At 43.8% G+C, this 19,549-nt stretch overlaps 1 protein-coding gene across 1 annotated transcript in view; it reads left to right on the top strand.

The window, feature by feature from the left end:
* Positions 1 to 3,021: 3,021 nt before the first annotated feature.
* The window catches only part of LOC118596519 (baculoviral IAP repeat-containing protein 1b-like), a 34,727-nt gene continuing 18,199 nt past the window's right edge, over positions 3,022 to 19,549 (top strand). The window contains exons 1-9 of the mRNA XM_036207452.1: positions 3,022 to 3,773; positions 5,157 to 5,256; positions 7,285 to 7,366; positions 8,213 to 8,264; positions 9,512 to 9,631; positions 10,568 to 10,667; positions 13,208 to 13,289; positions 15,162 to 15,219; positions 15,698 to 17,809. Coding sequence (XP_036063345.1) covers positions 3,209 to 3,773; positions 5,157 to 5,256; positions 7,285 to 7,366; positions 8,213 to 8,264; positions 9,512 to 9,631; positions 10,568 to 10,667; positions 13,208 to 13,289; positions 15,162 to 15,219; positions 15,698 to 17,809 — 3,271 coding nt within the window. The 5' untranslated portion in view covers positions 3,022 to 3,208. The remainder of the gene's footprint in view (positions 3,774 to 5,156; positions 5,257 to 7,284; positions 7,367 to 8,212; positions 8,265 to 9,511; positions 9,632 to 10,567; positions 10,668 to 13,207; positions 13,290 to 15,161; positions 15,220 to 15,697; positions 17,810 to 19,549) is intronic.

Genomic DNA, 19,549 nt, shown 5'->3' with positions numbered 1-19,549 from the left:
ACCCAAGGTTATTAACACAAAGCAACTTAAACTACTAGACACGCCTCTGTTGCCAAGTCTGGCTGATAAAGACCTACTCCCTGTGCAAATCCCTTAGCAGCTCGTCTCCCAGGGCACTGTGCCCTCAGCCTCAGGTCACAGCCTGAACACCAGGAAACCTGAGGCTGAGCATTGCCATGGTTACTCACTCCCCTCAGATGTAGCCTTTGTAACATTTTTTTTTAATTGAAAATGTTTGTTGTTGAATGTGTATATAAGCTATGTGAACAAAGAAGATAGAGACAATTGGAACTAAAGATTTAGAACTAGAGATTTAGAACTGGAGAATGAGAGATGGAAATAAGAAGAACGTGACCCTCAGATCGTGGATGTGAGTCTTTCCCCCTCAGATAGATAGAAACTTATTCCTAATGACCCTCAGACAAAAATGGTTTTTAAGGCCCTGCTGCTCTGAAGGTATTCTTTTATGCAAGTCTGACTGCAGCCTTGAGAACAGGTCTCTCGGGCTGCAGTAGTGATGCAAGCCTGTTAGCCCAGCACAACACAGAGAAAGAGAAAGGTAGTCGCTCATACATTTGCTGCTAATGTGACCTGTATGTTGTGTTCCAGGTTAGTCTGGAATACACAGTGATCCTGTCTCCAAAAATGGAAACAAAACCAAGACCAGCCCTACACTGCTGGCTGGGACTACAGCCCAGTGGTGGGTACTTGCTTAGCATACAGAAGACCTTGGGCTCGTTCCTACAACCACAATTTGTCAATTTTACAGTGTAACTTGTAACCAAGAGAAAAGTACTTCATATATTTCTATAGCAGTCATTACAATAATTATGTTCCTGGATCGGGAGACTGGGGAATTAGGTGAAGACCGAGGTTCCAGAGATTAATATGAAAGGTGGAAGATGGGAAACCTTTCCCTGCCTGGGCTTCATTCAACCAAGGGAACATGCTCAAGAGAGCTAGCATTGTAAGAACATCATAGGCGGCAGGTATTGTGCAAATATCATATGAAATGTCAAGCAGAGCCCTTTCCCCTCTCTTGGAGCCAGGTTATAATCCAGGTCTGGCATGATTCTGAGCTCATCAGTATCTCTCCTTTATAGGATAGCTCCACTCTGTAATTCCCCATGAGCTCTAGACAACCCCTTGTAAAGAGGTACAAGAACCTATGAACCCTAGTGGCTGCCCTCCAGACTCAAATCTGTGCTTATAACGGGGACAGCTGGAGTTCACAAGTAGAGCACTAAACCTGGAAAGTGCACACAATAAAAATAATGGTTTCAAGGGGTTGGAGAGGGGGCTTAGCAGTTGAGTGGGTGCTGTCTCTGCAAAGGAACCAACTTTGGCTCATGGCTCCCAGGCCACTTACAACATGTAACTGAAGCTTTCTGGAACATACACACCCATGTACATATATAAAAATAAAATCTTTAACTGAATGATTTTATCCAATTGTCACCATCAGGCTATATAATTTTGTATATATTTTTCTTTTATGCACATGGTAAACATATGCCCATATTCTACATAATTTACACTTGAAGTTGGGCATGCTGACACCTATCTGTAAACATCCTAGCATGCTAGAGGCTGAGGTCCTGGGTTGGATTGTTCCAAGTTCTTGGCCTCCTATACAAAGAATTGGAAATAAAGGCTCACATGGATTTGAACAAGAACAAGATGGCCTTATCTGGAACCAAACAGTAGCACAGACTTATCTTCAAGACTGACAGTGGACCACATGAGTGAGAGGATTCAGGGGGCCTAATTACTATTTGGAGATTTTTTATGGGGCTTGGGAGAAGGAAGGTTGATTACCAGGCAAGGGTACTCTGTTTCGACAGACAGGCTTGAGTTATTCAAGTCCTTGGTCACCGTGCCTGTCACTTCCCACAATGCCTGTGATTTTCATCATATACATGCCCAAATGGGAAATAGGGGAATCTCCTTAAACATTTACTTAAAGACACAGTTTTGCTTCCCTGCATGTGCACCCAAATCCAGTTCAGGCCATATCAGCTGTAGCATGAATCTTAAAAGGTCTTAATAATAGAAACAAACCTGGAGCCAGGTACTGGGGTCAACACTGGAAGATCAGAGAAGCAGAACAAGCCACAGTCACCTCATCTTGCCAATTCCTCAGCTGATCCTGTTTCCTCAGACTGGAAGCCTCTGAGTCCTCATCCGAATGAATCTCAGCTGAACTGTTGCTCAAAAACCTAAAAGTTTAACCAGCTCTAGTTCCTGGTTTTCACGACTTATACACTTTTCTGCTTTCTGTCATCACTTCCTGAGATTAAAGGCATGAGTCACCATGCCTGGCTGTCTCCAGTGTGGCTTTGAACTCACAGAGATCCGGATGGATCTCTCCCTCCCAAGTGATAGGATTAAAGGTGTGTGTGTCACCATTTTCTGGCATGTATGTCTATCTAGTGGCTGTTCTGTCCTCTGACCCCAGGTAAGTTTATTAGGGTTCACAATATATTGGGGGACACCATATATCACCACACATCAGCCTTTCCGATCATCCTATCCCAATTCTTTGGGAATATTTGATGAGTCAGGATGATCTAAATTTGACTGTTGCTAGGGGCAGAGAAACCTGTGGGGTTGTTCAGAGATGAGGCTACATGTAGCCCAGTGCAGGCTGGGTTGTGAAGGAGGTGTGTGTGAAGGGTCTACACAGGTGAAGGACTTAGGATACCAAGGACATTATTACAAAACCAAATAGGGTCCAGTCTAAGTTCTCTACTGTGGTTATCTGTTTCAACCTTAAGCTATAGGCTAGAACCGACTACGTGCAAGGTTGTGCCTCAGTGAAGCAAGCAAGCAATCTAGCTAAAGGACATTTGCAAGTCTTCATGAATGGAGTCAGGCCCCTCTCTGGTTCATTGTCAGTGCTCAAGGCCTAGCCCATTGCTTGGCACACAGGTAGGTGCTTAGCAAGTCTGTGTCGATAAGGGGATGAAGATTGATGTTTCATAGTTTCTCAAGCAACTTCTTTCTTTCACTAGCTGCAGTCAAAGGTCAACTTACAAGAGTTGCTTGTCTCCTACCTGCCATGTGGGTCCTGGCGAACAAACTGAAGTCGTCAAGATTGTGGCAAGCCCCTTTACCCACCGACTTGTCTGTCTGGCCCTGAGACACAACCCTTTATAATAAAAACAACACAGACACCAATCATCTGCTCTCCTGTCTCTACTAGAAAATGGCAGCCGAGGGAGAAGCCTTTGAGGAGAGGATTTCCGAATATGATGATGATTGGGCCTCTGAATTCTCTGCTCTTCTCGGTGTGGATGCGTTTCAGGTCATAAAGAGACGAGATGAAGAAAATCATAAGGAACGAATGAAAATGAAGAAAGGTTTTAACTCCCACATGCGCAGTGAGGCCAAGCGATTAAAGACCTTCGAGACCTATGACACGTTCAGATCGTGGACGCCACAGGACATGGCAGCCGCTGGGTTTTACCACACCGGGGTGAAACTTGGGGTTCAGTGCTTCTGCTGTAGCTTAATCCTCTTTTGTACCAGACTCAGGAATCTTCCCATAGAAAGCCACAAGAAGTTCCGTCCAGGGTGCGAGTTCCTTTTGGGCAAAGACGTCGGTAACATCGGCAAGTATGACATAAGGGTGAAGAGTCCCGAGAAGCTGAGAGGTGGCAAAGCAAGGTACCAAGAAGAGGAGGCCAGGCTGGAGTCCTTTGAGAACTGGCCTTTTTATGCCCATGGGACATCGCCCCGTGCGCTCTCAGCCGCTGGCTTTGTCTTCACAGGTAACTGGATTCCATTTTGTGAGGTGTTTCTGTAAAATATAAAGTTTAGTTTCCATTTTTTAAAAATATGTGTGTTGGGGGGGAGGGGGGTTGTACTTGTGAGTGCAGGTGTCCAGAGAGTCCAGCAAAGAACACCATAGCCTCTGGAGCAGTGGTTTCATGTGGTTGTGAACTGTCTAAAGTGGGTGCTGGGAACCAAACTCCAGTCCCTGCAAGAGCCCTCTTAGCCACTGAGCCATCTCTCCCGCCCTCTGTTCCTCCTCCTCCTCTTCCTCTTCACCTTCTCCTCCCTCTACCGCTCCCCCTCCCCTTCCTCCTCCTCCTTCTCCTTTTTCTTCTTCTTCCTCTTCCTCCTCTTCTTCTCTTGCTGCTTCTGGTTAATCATTCCTTATTTGTTAAACGTGTTATAGGATATCTAGATCATTGAACGTCAACTTTTATAATTTTATTTCCACTTTAATTTACTTTTAATGAAGCATTATTAGCTTGCCAAGTATGTGTAAAATGAAAGGTTCTTTTCTGTAAATGTGGACCTTAGAAGCTATTAACTGGAGGTTGAGGGTGTAGCTCATTACTAGAGGGTTAACTTGGCCATTGCCTTAGTTCCAGCACTGGAAAACAACAAAAATAAAAAGACTCCGGAAAACACTAGTTCATTTCAGAAGGTCATGAAAATGGATCATGTGATAGCTCCATCCCACTTTCCTCTAGTTTCACGAACATCACTACTCATGTGTTTCCTGGATTCATTTAATTTCTGTAGTTTTGGAAAGATTCTTTTACTTGTTTAACCCCCATCTATGAGGCAAACTGCCTTTGAGCACACTGCACCTTGACATGCCTTAGCCACACACAGGTGTTAGGACAGATGTGAATGATAATTACAGCAGCGTCTGCAGTGTGCAGAGTACCCACTAATCTATGCATGGATTGAACAGGAATTCTAATTCAACCAGTGTGCCATTCCCCACATTTCATAGTTAACTTCATTGAGTTTCAAAGAACTAGAGAAATGTGCCTCCATTTCCATAGAAAAGCATGGCAAAGCTAACTCTTAGGCCTTCTAAGGGCATCATTCCAGTGAGTCCTAGTATTTGCCTGCTTCTCTATCGCTTTGGTCCTGAAAACTAAAGAGCAGCCTCTATCTCTGAGAAGCCAGTGTGTGAGGACTGTGTATATGGAGGAAAGGATGGCTGGGGGTGGAGGTCCAGAGCTCAGAAGGGAGTCATTTAGGGCAGTGGCACTGTGGACAGGGATTCAGCCAGAGAGGCCATGGAAGAATGGGCATGCTGGAGTCTGTCTTGTTCTGGTACAAGATGATCAGCTTCAAGGTCTCACCTGGTGCCCTTGCTGGCCAGTCAAAACATGTCACTGCGTCTGTAGGTAAAAGGGACACTGTGCAGTGTTTCTCCTGTGGTGGATGCTTGGGAAACTGGGAAGAAGGAGACGATCCTTGGAAGGAGCATGCCAAGTGGTTCCCCAAGTAAGCAGACAAATACTTTATTCTTATTTTCAGGGTTTATTGTTGGTTTTGGTTTTGGTTGTTTGTTTGTTTTGTTATTTATTTATTTATTTATTTAATATTTTTATTTTATAATTAACTTAATTTCATATATCAGCCACGGATTCCCCTGTCATCCCTCCTCCCACCCCCCAGCCCTACCCTTCAGTCCACCCCCCCCATTCCCACCTCCTCCAAGGCAAGGTCTTCCCTGGGGAGTCAGCCCAGCCTGTTTGTCTATTGTATATAGGAGGGCTACTGATTTTTTTTGAGTTGATCTTGTATCCTGCTATGTTGCTGAAGGTGTTTATAAGCTGTATCAGTTCCTTGGTTGAATTTCTGGGGTCACTCATGTATACTATCATGTCATCTGTAAATAGGGAGAGCTTGACTTCTTCCTTTCCAATTTGTATCCCCTTAATCTCCTTATGTTATCTTATAGCTCTGGCTATATTCAAGTACTATATTGAATAAGTATGGGGAGAGGGGACAGCCTTGCCTTGTTCCTGAGTTTAGTGGTATTGCTTTGAGTTTCTCTCCATTTAATTTGATGTTGGCTGTTGGCTTGCTGTAGATTGCCTTTATTATGTTTAGGTATGTTCCCTGTATTCCTGATCACTCCAAGACCTTTATCATGAAGGGGTGTTGGATTTTGTCAATGCTTTTTCTGCGTCTAGTGAGATGATCATGTAGGTTTTTTTCTTTGAGTTTGTTTATATGGTGTATTAATTGACTGACTTTCGTATGTTGGAGCTCCCAAAAAAAAAAAAAATCGAACCCAGGGCCTTGTGCTTGCTAGGCAAGTGCTCTACCACTAAGCTAAATCCCCAACCCCTAGTATATAATTTTAAATCATGATTTTAAAAAAAGAAAAAAGAACCATGGTATCATCATCTTTCCTAAAAAGAAGAGAATTAATGCCTAATATCATTAAATATCATCGCCAGTATTCAAGGCCCTTCTCCCTCCATCTCTTGGGATTTTTTTTTACATTGATTCTGTGTGTGTGTGTGTGTGTGTGTGTGTGTGTGTGTTGCACACTCTGCTCACTGTGATTCACTATCTTTGATTCTATTGCATATGTGTTTCAAGATAAGAACAATAGTGTAGTGTAAGCCTGGAGTCCAGGCTTCTCTTGGGGGAACTGGTTGAAGTCAAGAGTATGATATCGCTGGGTGGTGGTGGTGCATGCCTTTAATCCCAGCACTTGGGAGGCAGAGCCAGGTGGATCTCTGTGAGTTCAAGGCCAGCCTGGGCTACCAAGTGAGTTCCAGGAAAGGTGCAAAGCTACATAGAGAAACCCTGTCTTGAAAAACCAAAAAAAAAAAAAAAAAAGAGTACGGAGTATGACATCACCACCACAACACACAACACAGGGAGAGGCTGTCTTGAAATAAGAATTAAAATAACATGAAGGTTTGTCATAGTCTGCTTTCTGTTGCACCATGACCAAAAGCACCCAGAGAAGGAGAGGGTTTGCATGTCCAGATGACAGTCCACCAAGGAAGGACATCAGGGCAGGAACATAAGCAGGAACAGACAGACACCATGAAAGAATGCTTCTTGCTGCCTTGCTCCCAGCCTGGTGCCCAGCTCCTTTCTCATGCCTCCCAGGACCACCTGCCCAGGGGTGGCACTGCCCACAGTGGTCTGGACCCTCCCTCATCAATCATTAATCAAGAAGATGCCCACAGACTTGACTACAGGCTGATCTGGTGGAGGAGTCTTCTCAACTGAGGCTCCTCTTCCCAGATGGCTCTAGCTTGTGTCATGTTGACAAAAAAACCAACTGGTACAAGGTTTGATTCTAAATAATGATACAGTTTATCATTGATACAATTTAAATTCTTCTAACAGCGTGATGTTAATGCTCATGAGTAAGGTTTCAGGAAATTTTTGACTGTTTTATCATATTCAACAATTTGATGGATATTTACCAAATATTTATTGTGATATAGATAATCTTTATCACAGTATTGGGGTAATTTTTAATTATATTTTTCATTATAGGTGTGAATTCCTCCAAAGTAAGAAATCCTCAGAGGAAATTGCCCAGTATATTAAAAGCTACGAGGGATTTGTCCATGTAACGGTAATTCACAATAGCAAACTCTTGACAATAGTGTGTAATAGTAATATCTGAATTCTCGGGGTGAGGATTTTTATTTTCCATGGATCCATTCTCCCACCTCTCCTCTGCAGAGTGGAGGAGACACAACAATCTTGTGGTCTTGCTCAGCTAGAACTACTTGATAAGCTGGACCCATGTGAGGTGGTTTTCAGGCTGGCTTTGGGTGGCTTCCCCTGCCTCCTCATCTTCCCTCTGACTGAGGCCACTGCCCTGGCTGCCTGCTGCCTCCCTCTGGATGCCTGACTCTCTTCTGTCCTAGCTCCTGGTGACACAGGGCCCTCAGAGCTGGCTCCTGGCCCTGGCTGTCTAGGCTCTAAAGCAGTAAGGACTTCCTAGTGCTAAGTGGTGGGAAACTTAGTCTAAACAGAAGCCAAGGGAGGATGTCATGGTTGACTGACTCAGAATCAGCATCTGCAGAGAGCACAGACTGAAAGTCTGGGTGCAGTTTTCTCGGACGGAGAGTTGCTCAATTGGAAAGGTCCTTCTGAGGCAAGCTTCCTTCCCATGGCTCAGTTCCTCATGAGTCAGAATGCATCTGTGTGTGACTGCAGTTCTGTTGCTGAGCTGCGTGTTCCCTAAGAGTGACCTGGAGAAAGTTCCCATTTGGCACAGGTGCTCACTGATGTTTTGTACTGCATAAAAATTCCTAACATCAATAGGAATCAAACCAAAACTAAAGGGCTGCTTTGTGAACAATTCTGCTGCTCTAAGGAAACTTGGCTTTAGTGGGGGAAGTCCTTCACTTGCAGCTCACAGATACATGTGTATTTTGTAAATCAGCCAGTAACCTGAATATCTTTCCCTCAGGGAGAACATTTTGTGAATTCCTGGGTCAGAAGAGAATTACCTATGGTGTCAGGTAAAACCTCAGGCACATTCCAAACACTTTGCTTCTTTCTTTCCTTTCCTGTGTTCCCCCACACCCCGTGTCTCTGGGGTGCCACATGTGTGCAGGTGGTTTTGGAAATCAGATGGAAGTATCAGATCCCTTGGAGCTGGAGTAGCAGGCATCTGTGAAAGCCTGATGTGATTACTGGGAATTGAACTTGGGTCCCCTGGAAGAGCACTAAGTGCTCTTAACCACAGAGCCATCTCTCCAGCCCTCATGAACTTGCTTCAAAAATTACATTCATAAGTGATTTCCCTGTTATGGAAGGACTTTGGTTTATGTTTTTCTTTATGGGTGGAAGAGATGGTTCAGAGCTCAAGCTCACTTTCTGCTTTGCAAAGGACTCGGGTTAGGTTCCCGTTCCCGGCACATGTATGGCATCTCACAACTCTCCAAGTCCAGTTGCAGAGGATCCAGTGCTCTCCTTTGTCCTCCAGGGGCACTGCACACATGTGGTATAGTCAAACATGCAGGAAAAAACCACCTACATCAAAAATAAAAATAAATAAATCTTTAAAAGTAAACTTTTAAAAATTTACACTCCATGTTTTACTTAGTAGCGTATGTGGGTATGCATGGGTCCCATGTGTGAAGAAGGTGCAAAAGACAGAGGACCACTTACAGGAGCTGGTTCTTGCCTTCTACCCAAGGGCTCCAGGAATTAGTTAAAAGCTTGTTAGGTTTAGTGGCAAACATCTATAGCACAGAGTCCTCGAATGGCTTAGTTTTGAGTGTAGGTGAGCATAGCTAACTACAGTACAGTCGGAGCCATAGCCGATGTTTCCCTTAAAACAACTAAAATCTTGGATAAAATGTTTTGGAAGCACTTTCAGGGTCCTTCCTATCCCAGGCTGGCCTCAAACTCAAATGAACCTTGACCTTTTGGCCCTCCTGCTGAGTGCTGAGACAGAGCTTCTCAGGTGCTGGGGATGGAACCAACCTAGGACTTCCCGAATGCTAAGAGATCACTCTGCAAATTGAGCTATGCCCCCCAGTCCTCCAAAGTTCGTAAATGGCACAGTGCACTGTGAAGAAACTAAGAAATATTCTACAGTGAGGTGATTCATGCTTTTCTAACCACCCTCACTTATTTTGACACATGCACAGTACACCAGATCATTGCACCTGCGCACACAGCTAACTTGAACTTCGCGATCAAAGCCTGCTGCTCTCACCTACGTCTGTTTTTATTTTTCTTTCTCTCCCCAACCCCCAAGCTTACTGCAATGACAGCGTCTTTGCTAATGAAGAACTAAGGCTGGACACTTTTAAGGACTGGCCCCATGAATCCCCTGGGGCTGTTGAAGCTCTGGTCAGAGCAGGCCTTTTCTACACAGGTGAGTCAGCTTTGTATTTTCTTTATTTTATGTTTGTGTGTATGAGTGTTTGCCTGCATGTATGCCTGCCACAAGCCTGTGTGGTGCCCTCAGAGGCCAGACAGGATGTTGGATCCTCTGGAACTGGGGTTATAAATGGCTGTGAGCCATCATGTGGCTGCTGGAACCAAACCCAAGTCCTTTGCAGAGCCACAAGTGACCTTACGGCTGAGCCTCTCTCTGGCACCTCGTCAGTATCTTGTGTCCAACACACACTCTAATCCTGTTCCTGCCTTTCTCTTCATACTCTGCCATTTGTCATGGATCCTTGGGGCCCCTAAAACCTTCACATTCCATAGGTCAGTCTCTGAATGTGTGGATTCTGCAGTCATTCCATCAACAGATATCTTCACTGGCATAAATGATCTCACCACACAGTCTGGACACTCCGTCTCCTCCTGGCTGCCTTCTGCAAGTCTCACAGATGACGTGTCCTATTTCTAATGAAACACAGCTGGCAATAATGTGAGAAGAGACAAGAGATTCTTCATAATCTAGCTAGCATAGAGATGCCTAAATGTGTTCTTCCATCTCACCCCCCATTACAAGTATATTCTTTCTGATTTATTCATTAAGCAAATGCTTATTGACAAAAATCTCTGCTCTCACTGATCTTCTGATCCAGATTCTAATGGCAGATCTTCCAGGATGAGTTTGGGAGAGGGTGTTCATCAGAGCACAAGGTGCACAGGAACATTCAGTGACTATTGTGGAACACCCCATCGAAGGACCAAGAGTCCTGTGTGAACTAGTGCCCCCTAGTGACCCATGCATGACTTTGCCACACAATCCACTGGAGATGCAAATAGGATTTCACTAGTGAAATCTGGAGTTACTATCTGCTTGTGAGTTGACAGGTGTATGTGCTGTTGAACTGACCATATTCCCTTATTCTAGGCAAAAATGACACTGTCCGGTGTTTTTCCTGTGGAGGATGTATGTCAAAATGGGAGGAAGGTGACGACCCATTAGAGGATCATACCAAGTTTTTTCCCAAGTGAGCATGGTGAATTCTCTTGACTTGGAATGTACTTTAACAGTTATCCCTCTCTGTCCATGTTTTCCCTGTGGATAGGATCTGCCCTCTCCTCTGGTTCCTGTTGTGAAGGATACATCCTTACAGCTTCACCTCTTTCCTCCCATGACACTCCCTGTCTAGCTTTTTTCACATCAGTTAGATCTTGGTTCTGGTTGTATGCATATACACACTTAAAGACAGGGTCTCTCTATGAGCCCAGACTATCGTAGAAATGCTATCTAGCACAGTAGGACTTGAACCCATGACCCTCCTGCCTCAGTGTCCCTAGTGCTGGCTCTACAGAGAGGTACCACCATGTCTGACGATTCCATGCCTTTCTGATTCTTTTGATTACAAGCTAGTTTTCCTGTCCTCCTCATTCTAGAACTTAGGGTTTTCTATTGTTGTTGTCTAAGATGTTCCGAGTGGTCTTCTTTTCCAGTGCTGGGGATGGACCCAGGGGATGAATACACTAGGCAAGGCCTTTGCTATTGAGTTACTCTGACCCCTTTGCAGTCCTACTTCAAGTTAATTCTTATTTCTTCTCTACACATAAAAACTGTATAAAAGTTCAATTGCAAAATGAAATTGGTTGTTTTCACTTAGAAATTAGAATTTTCAGAGATAAATATATACAGATTGAAAAGTGAGTACTTCTGGGCATAGTGTTTAACACATGGAATTGTAGCTCTTGGAAAGCTAGAGGAAGAAAAACATAGCTTTGTTTTATACTACATGCTTTAATGTGAATTATCTGAAATCTACTCTATTTTAAAAATCCAGCACTTGTAATTGAGAAATAAATGTCTTTTGCAATGGTATCCCTTTGAAGGCATGGAAATCTGCAACTGTGTTGGAGTCGCTGTGGTCTCTGTTCAGTTCCACAGTTGTGTCCTGTGTACATGCAATGCATGCCTAAAATTGCACTAAATTGTTTTGACCTTAGAAAAAAATTAAGTTTAATTATTTAACTTTTAAATATAACAGGGTTTTTTTTCTTTTTTCTATTTGTTTTGTTTTTGTATGTGTGATTTTTGTTTGTTTTGTTTTGTTTTCGACACAGGGTTTCTCTGTGTAGGCCTGGCTGTCCCAGAACTCTGTAGACCAGGCTGGCCTTGAACTCACAGAGATCCACCTGTCTCTGCCTCCCAAGAGCTGGGATTAAACACATGTGCCAGTACCCACCCACCTTAATTGTAAAGTTTTAAATGATTATTTGGTCTTGTGATAGAATAGTAATAGTATCCTGTCCTTAATAATATTTTTACATGTTTTATTAACATTTATTAATTATATATAATAATGATATTTTCATATATACACATTTGACCTTTACATATAGAGAGAGACAGTGTATTCCAATCATGGTCACTCCCATCCCCCATAGCCCTCTCTTATCTCCCTCAAGTTCTCCTTAGTTCCTCCTGTTCTTTTAAAATCACATGCCAGGGCAAAGTAGCAAGACCTCTCCTCAACTGAAAGAGAGGAAGAAATGGAGTATTTCCATCTAATTTTGAAGTTAGAAGATGCTCGACCGCAATGGCCACTTTTTTCTTTTTCCTTTACTTATTTTTTCAAATATTTGATTTTATGTGCATGGGTGTTTTGCCTGCCTTTATCACTGGTGCCCACAGAGCTCAGAAGAGGGCATCAGATCCCCTAGAACTAGAGTTACAGGAAGCTGTGAGCCATCTGATATGGGTTTTGTCCTTTGTTGTCCTTTATATGAATCTAGAGTTTTCTTAGTATTTACTCTTTAAATTTTTTATTTATTTTTACTTTGTTTATTCTGTAAATGCATGTTTATGAGTATATGCGAGTATTTACATTATGTGTACTATATACAGGCCAACGGGAGACATGGAACAACCCCAGCCCCTTTTTTTCAGGACAGGGTTCTCTGTGTAGCCCTGGCTGTCCTGGAACACAACCAGGCTGGCCTTGAACTCAGATATCAATTTGTCTCTTCCTCCAAAGTGCTGGGATTAGAGGTGTGTGCCATCACTTGGGAGCATCCTCTTCCTTAAGTCCCCATCTTGTTCCCTTGAAACAGGGGCTCTCACTGAGCCTGAGCTAAGCTGGCATCCAGCAAGCCCCAGTGATCCTCTCGCCTCCACTCCTACAGTGCTGGGATACTGTGTTATCCTCTAAGCTCCTTTCAGTTGTTTCATGGACAGACACTACGTACTCACTCCAGCACATTTCCTGGACATCCTTACCATGACTTTACAACCCACTGTCAAGATGATATTGAAAGCTATAGTCTGAGTGTCATATATGATACACTACAGAATCACTGAAACTGTCAGCTTTCTACTTCATTCTTGGCCCCAAATCTTCATGTTTATTAAAAATCCAGGGATTTAGCTAGCTCAGTGGTAGAGCGCTTGCCTAGCAAACACAAGGCCCTGGGTTCAATCCTCAGCTCTGGAAAACAAACAAAAACAAACAAACAAACAAATCCACACAAGCACTTAATTACATGCAACTATTTTGTGACTTTTATCTCCTCTGTTTAGCTGTGTATTTCTTCAAAACCTGAAGTCCTCTGCAGAAGAGATTCCTGCCTTTCAGAGCTACTACACACTTCCAGAGGCCATGGTAATGGATACCACCCCTTCTCTGACTCGGCAGCTTGTGGTCCTGTGGTTGAACACAGTTTTGAACAGCAATTGCCAGTTGTAAATGTATCACAATTAAATCAATTCTACAGCTGTCCAATAAGCACTATCAAGTGAGAAGTATAGACAGGGACTTCACAGTGGACAAGGGAGACACACTAGCTATCTTCATGAAATGCACAGTCAACTCCTCCTGTGAGAAGTCTGTTGTTGAGATTCTTTTAGACTTATTAAATGTTCAGACTAACTGGACCCCATCTGTGACCTTTGGAGGGTAGTAGGCTTGTCTTCTTACTTCTTTTGGGATGTGCAAGGCAAGTTTTATTTTGTTTGGGCCAAGTTCTCACTGTGTAGCCTAGGCTGACTTTGAACTTGCTATGTTCAAGTCTCAGACGGGCTGGGAATTTGTTATCCTCCTGCCTCTACCTTCCAAATGCTGAAATTACAAGTGTGTGCCACCATTCCTGTTTGATTTTTGTTCGTTACTGCAATTCAGGAGATCAAACCCAAGGTCTTATGCAAGCTAGGCAAGGAATCTATGACTGAGCTGTATCCCTGGCCTACAGGCATGTTTCTCTAACAAAGTAAATGCCCAGCAAAATCATGAAGTCAGATGATGCTCTGACCCCTACATGTTTCTCTGACACAGTCTAACCATCAGTTCTTTGCTGACACAAACCACCTCACACTGTAGTGATGGACATGCTGCCTCTCATGCCACAGAGAACAAAGCTGGGCATGGTGGCTCATGTCAGGACAACAGCACTCTGGAAACTGAGGCGGGAGAATTATCAGCAGTCAACATCAGCCTGGACAACAGTATAAGATACCTCCTCACAAAAGAGAAACAAAAACAAAACACACACCAACAAAATAATGGAAGAAAGTAAAGGAAAACAAAACAACAGAGAGATTTTGGGTTCACTTGATAAAGCTATTTTATTTGGATTTTTTTTTTTTTCAAGACTAGATTTCTCTGTGTAGCTTTGGTGCCTGTTCTGGGTCTCACTCTGTAGAACAGGCTAGCCTGGAACTCACAGAGATCTGCCTGGCTCTGCCTCCTGAGTGCTGGGATTAAAGGTGTGTGCCACCACCGCCTGGAATGTTTGGAAATTTTTAAATGGTATTACAGGAGCAAGGGATATGGCTCAGTTGCTAGATGTTCCTATAATACACACACACACACACACACACACACACACACACACACACACACATACACACCCCTTCAACACTGAATAAAACTGGGTGTTGGCGAGGCATGTTTGGAGTCCCAGAAAAGAAAAAAAGAGAATGAAGCCTGTGGTGTGTGGGGAGGCACATGCCTATAAAACCAGATTTGGAAACTGAGGAAGGAGGATGAGGAGTTCAGTGCTCCCCTTGGCTACATAGGGAGTTCCAGACCAGCCTACACTACATGAGACTCTCTAAAAACAAAACCTCACAAAAGTGTGTGAGTAATAACCATTCTGCACCCTGCTGTATGATATGAAACACATAGTTACTAATATCCAAGGATGGAGACAATGCTTAATGCTTTTTGCAGGACCATTCTTGTTGTAGACACTACAGTTTTGATCACCCACACAGCACTCACCCACAGAGAGGATGTATATCGCATGCATGTACTATCCAGGAACACACTCTTGCAGATGTGTGAGATTTATTCTTTCCTATCCAGAACACTCCTTCCTTCAATCAGCCCTGAGTGTAGGCTGTGTTTAAAAGATGTTGGGCTTTGATTGATTATATTATCAATTTGATTGATAATATTGATATATTGTCAATGATAATATCATACCCAATCCTGATTTAAACACAGTTTGATTTAATAAAGATTTCTCTTTCAAAGGACACCACAGGTGAAAGCAATCATAAGGATCCAGTGGCCGTTCCCTCTACGGTGGCCGGTAAGAATGTGAAAGCAACATGGGAGTGTGTGTATTTGTACGCAGGGATTTGAAAGGAAAGTGTATTTAGAATCGTCCAAGGAGCTCCTAGGGAGGAGAGCACTGACATGGCGGGAACTGTGGGTGCGAGTGTCAGCGTTCCCGTGACATCTTGAGAGTGAATGCAGGACTAGTGACAGCAGTCCTTGTGTGAGATCCAAACCAGCCAGTCTTGAAGGCTTCCTGCAGCAAGCCCGTCTCCTGGGGTCTTAAATGGGAAATTAGGATGCCAGGATGTCTAAGTTCCCGTCTAATGAGGAACCTGAGACTTTTCCCCACACATTCTGATGCTGTGGATGGATCTGAGAGGATCTTGGGGAGGGGGATGGGTGTCTGGGAAGTGGAAAGTCCTGATCCACCCTCAGCAGACAAGCTAAGTCATCACATTAGGATTGAGAAATGTGAAGGTGCACCTTCCTCTCCCACCTCCTCTCCACAGACCTGGCTCAGAGTGCAGCCCAGTGGTGTCAAGAGGCAAAGAGTCTGAGTGAGCAGCTGAGAGGAGCCTACACCAAGGCCACTTTCCGCCACATGAATCTGCCAGAGGTGTGTTCCAGCCTCGGCACTGACCACTTGCTTGGTTGTGACCTGTCCATGGTTTCAAAGCACATCAGCAGGCCAGTGCAAGAGCCTGTGATTCTTCCTGAGGTCTTCAGCAATCTCAACTCCGTCCTGTGTGTGGAGGGGGAAACTGGCAGTGGGAAGACAACCTTCCTGAAGAAAACAGCTTTTCTCTGGGCATCAGGATGCTGTCCCCTGCTGAACAGGTTCCAGCTGGTCTTCTACATCTCCCTGGGTTCCACCAGAGCAGACCAGGGGCTGGCCGACATCATCTCTGGCCAACACCTAGAGGCAGGAGGATGCATTAGTGAACTGGGCCTGAGCAGCATCATCCAGCAGTTAAAGCACCAGGTGCTGTTCCTGTTGGATGACTACCATGGGATGGACTCACTGCCCCAAGCCATCAAAACCCTGATTACCAGGAACTACTTGACCCGGACCTGCTTATTGATCACTGTCCACACAAACAGGGCCAAGGACATCCGCCCATACCTAGATACAATTCTAGAGATCAAAGAGTTTCCCTTCTATAACACAATCTCTGTATTACGGAAGTTATTCTCACAAGATCTAACCCGTGTTCGAAGGTTTATTAATTACTTTGGAAAGAATGAAGATTTACAGGGAATTCACAAAACTCCTCTCTTTATGGCAGCAGTCTGTACTGACTGGCTTCAAAATCCTTCCAACCAGTCCTTTCATGATGTGGCAGTTTTCAAGTCCTATATGAAATATCTTTCCTTAAATCACAAGGCTACACCTGAGCCTCTCAAGGCCACTGTGTCCTCATGTGGCCAGCTGGCCCTGAGAGGCCCTTTTTCCTCTTGCTTTGAGTTCAGTAGTGATGACCTCACAGAAGCAGGTGTTGATGAAGATGAAGATCTGACCACCTGCTTGATGAGCAAATTCTCTGCCCAGAGACTGAGACCTGTCTATCGGTTCTTAAGTCCTTTGTTCCAAGAATTTCTTGCTGCCATGAGGCTGACTGAGCTCCTGGGTTCAGAAAGGCAGGAAGACCAAGATTTGGGACTTGGTTATTTGAGACAAATTAACTCACCCTTGAAGGCTATGAGTGCCTACAGCAATTTTTTGAAGTACGTCTGTAACCACCCTTCATCAAAGGCAGGGCCAAAAATTGTATCTCATTTGCTGCAGTTGGTGGATGATAAAGAGTCTCTGGAGAACATGTCAGAAATTGAGGATTATGAGAAGCTCCATCCAGAAACTTCTCTGAGGACAGAGTTTGTTCGGTGGTTGTGGCAGGTATCTCCTGAAGCTTTCTCTTCATTTGTTTCAGAACATCTATTGAGCATTGCTCTAAATTTTGCTTATGAAAGCAACACGGTGGCTGCCTGTTCTCCATTTATTTTGCAATTCCTTCAAGGGAGAACACTGGCTTTGAAAGTACTGAATTTACAGTACTTTGGAGATCACCCAGAAAGTCTGCTATTATTAAAGAGTATTGATGTCTCCATAAGTGGAGATAACAGGATAAGGAGAATAGATTTTTCACTCATGGAAAAAGATTTTGAAAAATTACAGCCACCAACTATAGATGAAGACTATGCATCTGCCTTTCAACCTATGAGTGAATGTGAGAAAAATTTATCTGAAAAAGAAGAGATAATAAAAAACTATTTAGATATCCAGCACCAGGTCCCACCCAACATCAGTGCTGGCTACTGGAAACTGTCCCCCAAACCGTACAAGATCCCGAGGCTGGATTTCGCAGTGGCCAACATGGGTCCAGCAGACCAAGCACTGCTCCGGGTCCTGATGGAAGTCTTCTCGGCATCACAGAATATCGAGCTCCATTTGAGCCACAGCAACGGCTTTCTTGAAAGCATCCGCCCAGCTCTGGAGCTGAACAAGACCTCTGTCACCAAGTGCTCCATGAGCAGACTGGAGCTCAGCACAGCAGAACAGGAGCTGCTTCTCGGCCTGCCTGCCCTGCAGTCTCTTGAGGTCTCAGGGACAAACCAGTTACCAGGTACCCCTGAGTGTCACATCACTGTTCTGATTGACACCGTGTTTTCTTTTTCATAGTTTTAGATGAATGAAACTTCTCAGGCACAAGGTCATAAATGTGCCTTGACAGAAGAGATCTAAGTACTTTCACTGTTTGGAGCAGTGTGTAATTTAGTGACAGGTCCTGAATCGGAGAATGGATTTCACATAATTCAAACAAAATTAGCTTACCACTAACATCAATATGTCATTGCTTGAGGGAAATTTAAGGGCAATTGAATGACTTGTTGTTAGTAAATGGTGACTGTGTGTGAGATGATTCTGGAAAATCATCTGCACCCTGACTGTCTGAAGAAGGAGCGCATTTAGCTTCTCCAGAAAAGGAATTCAACAGTGGGAACAGTGAAGTCTTAGTTAGGTTTCTGTTGCTGTGATATAAAACACTCTGACCAGAAGCAACTTGGGGATGAAAGGGTTTTTCTCACCTTAAAACTCCCAGGTCACATAGTCCTTCACTGATGGATGTCATGGCAGGAACTCAGACAGGAACCTGGAGGCAGGAACTGGAAAAGAGACCAGGGAGGCATGTTGCTTATTGGCTTCCTTCCTGTGGCTACTTATACAGCTGACTTTTTATTCAGCTCTGGACGGCCTGTGCAGGGGTACTGTCCCCACTGAGGTTGGCCCTCCATCAACTGTAATTATTCAAGAAAATATCTAAGGGCTGGAGAGATGGCTCAAAGATTAAGAGCATTGGCTGTTCTTCCAGAGGTCCTGAGCTCAATTCCCAGCAACCACATGGTGGCTTGCAGCCATCTGTAATGAGATCTTTTCTGGCCTGCAGGCAGATATGCAAGCAGTATAGTGTATGCATAATCAATCAATCAATCAATAAAATGCAAGGAAGGAAGGAAGGAAGGAAGGAAGAAAGGAAGAAAGGAAGAAGAAAGAAAAAGAAAATACCATACAGACTGCCTACAGACAACCTGATGGTGGTGTTTTCTAAACTGAGGCTCCTCTTCCCACTTAACTCTAGGTTGTTTCAAATTGACAGAAACCAACCAGGTTAAAATATCTCCTCTAAGTAATGTCTTCCTTTAAATAACATTTGATAGTTTTCAGTCCAGACTTTACCTAACTTTCATTAAATTTGTTGATAGGTACTTAAGAGTTTTGGTAGCCCTGTAATGCTTGCTTTTCAAATTTTTCATAATGATAACTAGTCTAAGCTTTTGCCTTTAGCTATTTGTTACATTCTTAGGAATGCTTTGCTTGTCTATATCTGTGTTCTTTACAGTTTTAATTGTTCAATTTGTGTGTGTGTGTGTGTGTGTGTGTGTGTGTGTGTTTGCAAATGTGTGCATGGGCACATGACTGTGCCACAGCATGCATATGGAGGTGAAGGGACAACCTCAGGAATGACATTCTTCCTCTCCACCGTGCAGATCTTAGGCATTGAAATTAGGTTGGCAGGCTAGGGACAAGTGCTTTTTTCATGGAATCACATCCCTGTGCCATACACCCCTCTTGTGTAGGAGAGGGTCTCATATAGCCTTGGCTGGCTTTGAACTCATTGTGTCTTTGACTATGACCTTGAACTGCCTGAGCCTCTTGCTGCCATGTCCTGAGTGCCAGACTACAGGCATGCTCCAATATCTAGTCTCTCAGAAAATAAAAATATTTTTGACTTTGATCATAAATACCATCCCACAGATTCCAAAAAAAAAAAAAAAAAAATGTCACTTGTTTCATGTGAAATAGA

Source organism: Onychomys torridus, chromosome 15 (genome assembly GCF_903995425.1).
Source record: "Onychomys torridus chromosome 15, mOncTor1.1, whole genome shotgun sequence".
NCBI lineage: Eukaryota > Metazoa > Chordata > Mammalia > Rodentia > Cricetidae > Onychomys > Onychomys torridus.
Note: the sequence above shows the minus strand (reverse complement) of the source record. Positions and strands in the feature narration are given on the sequence as shown.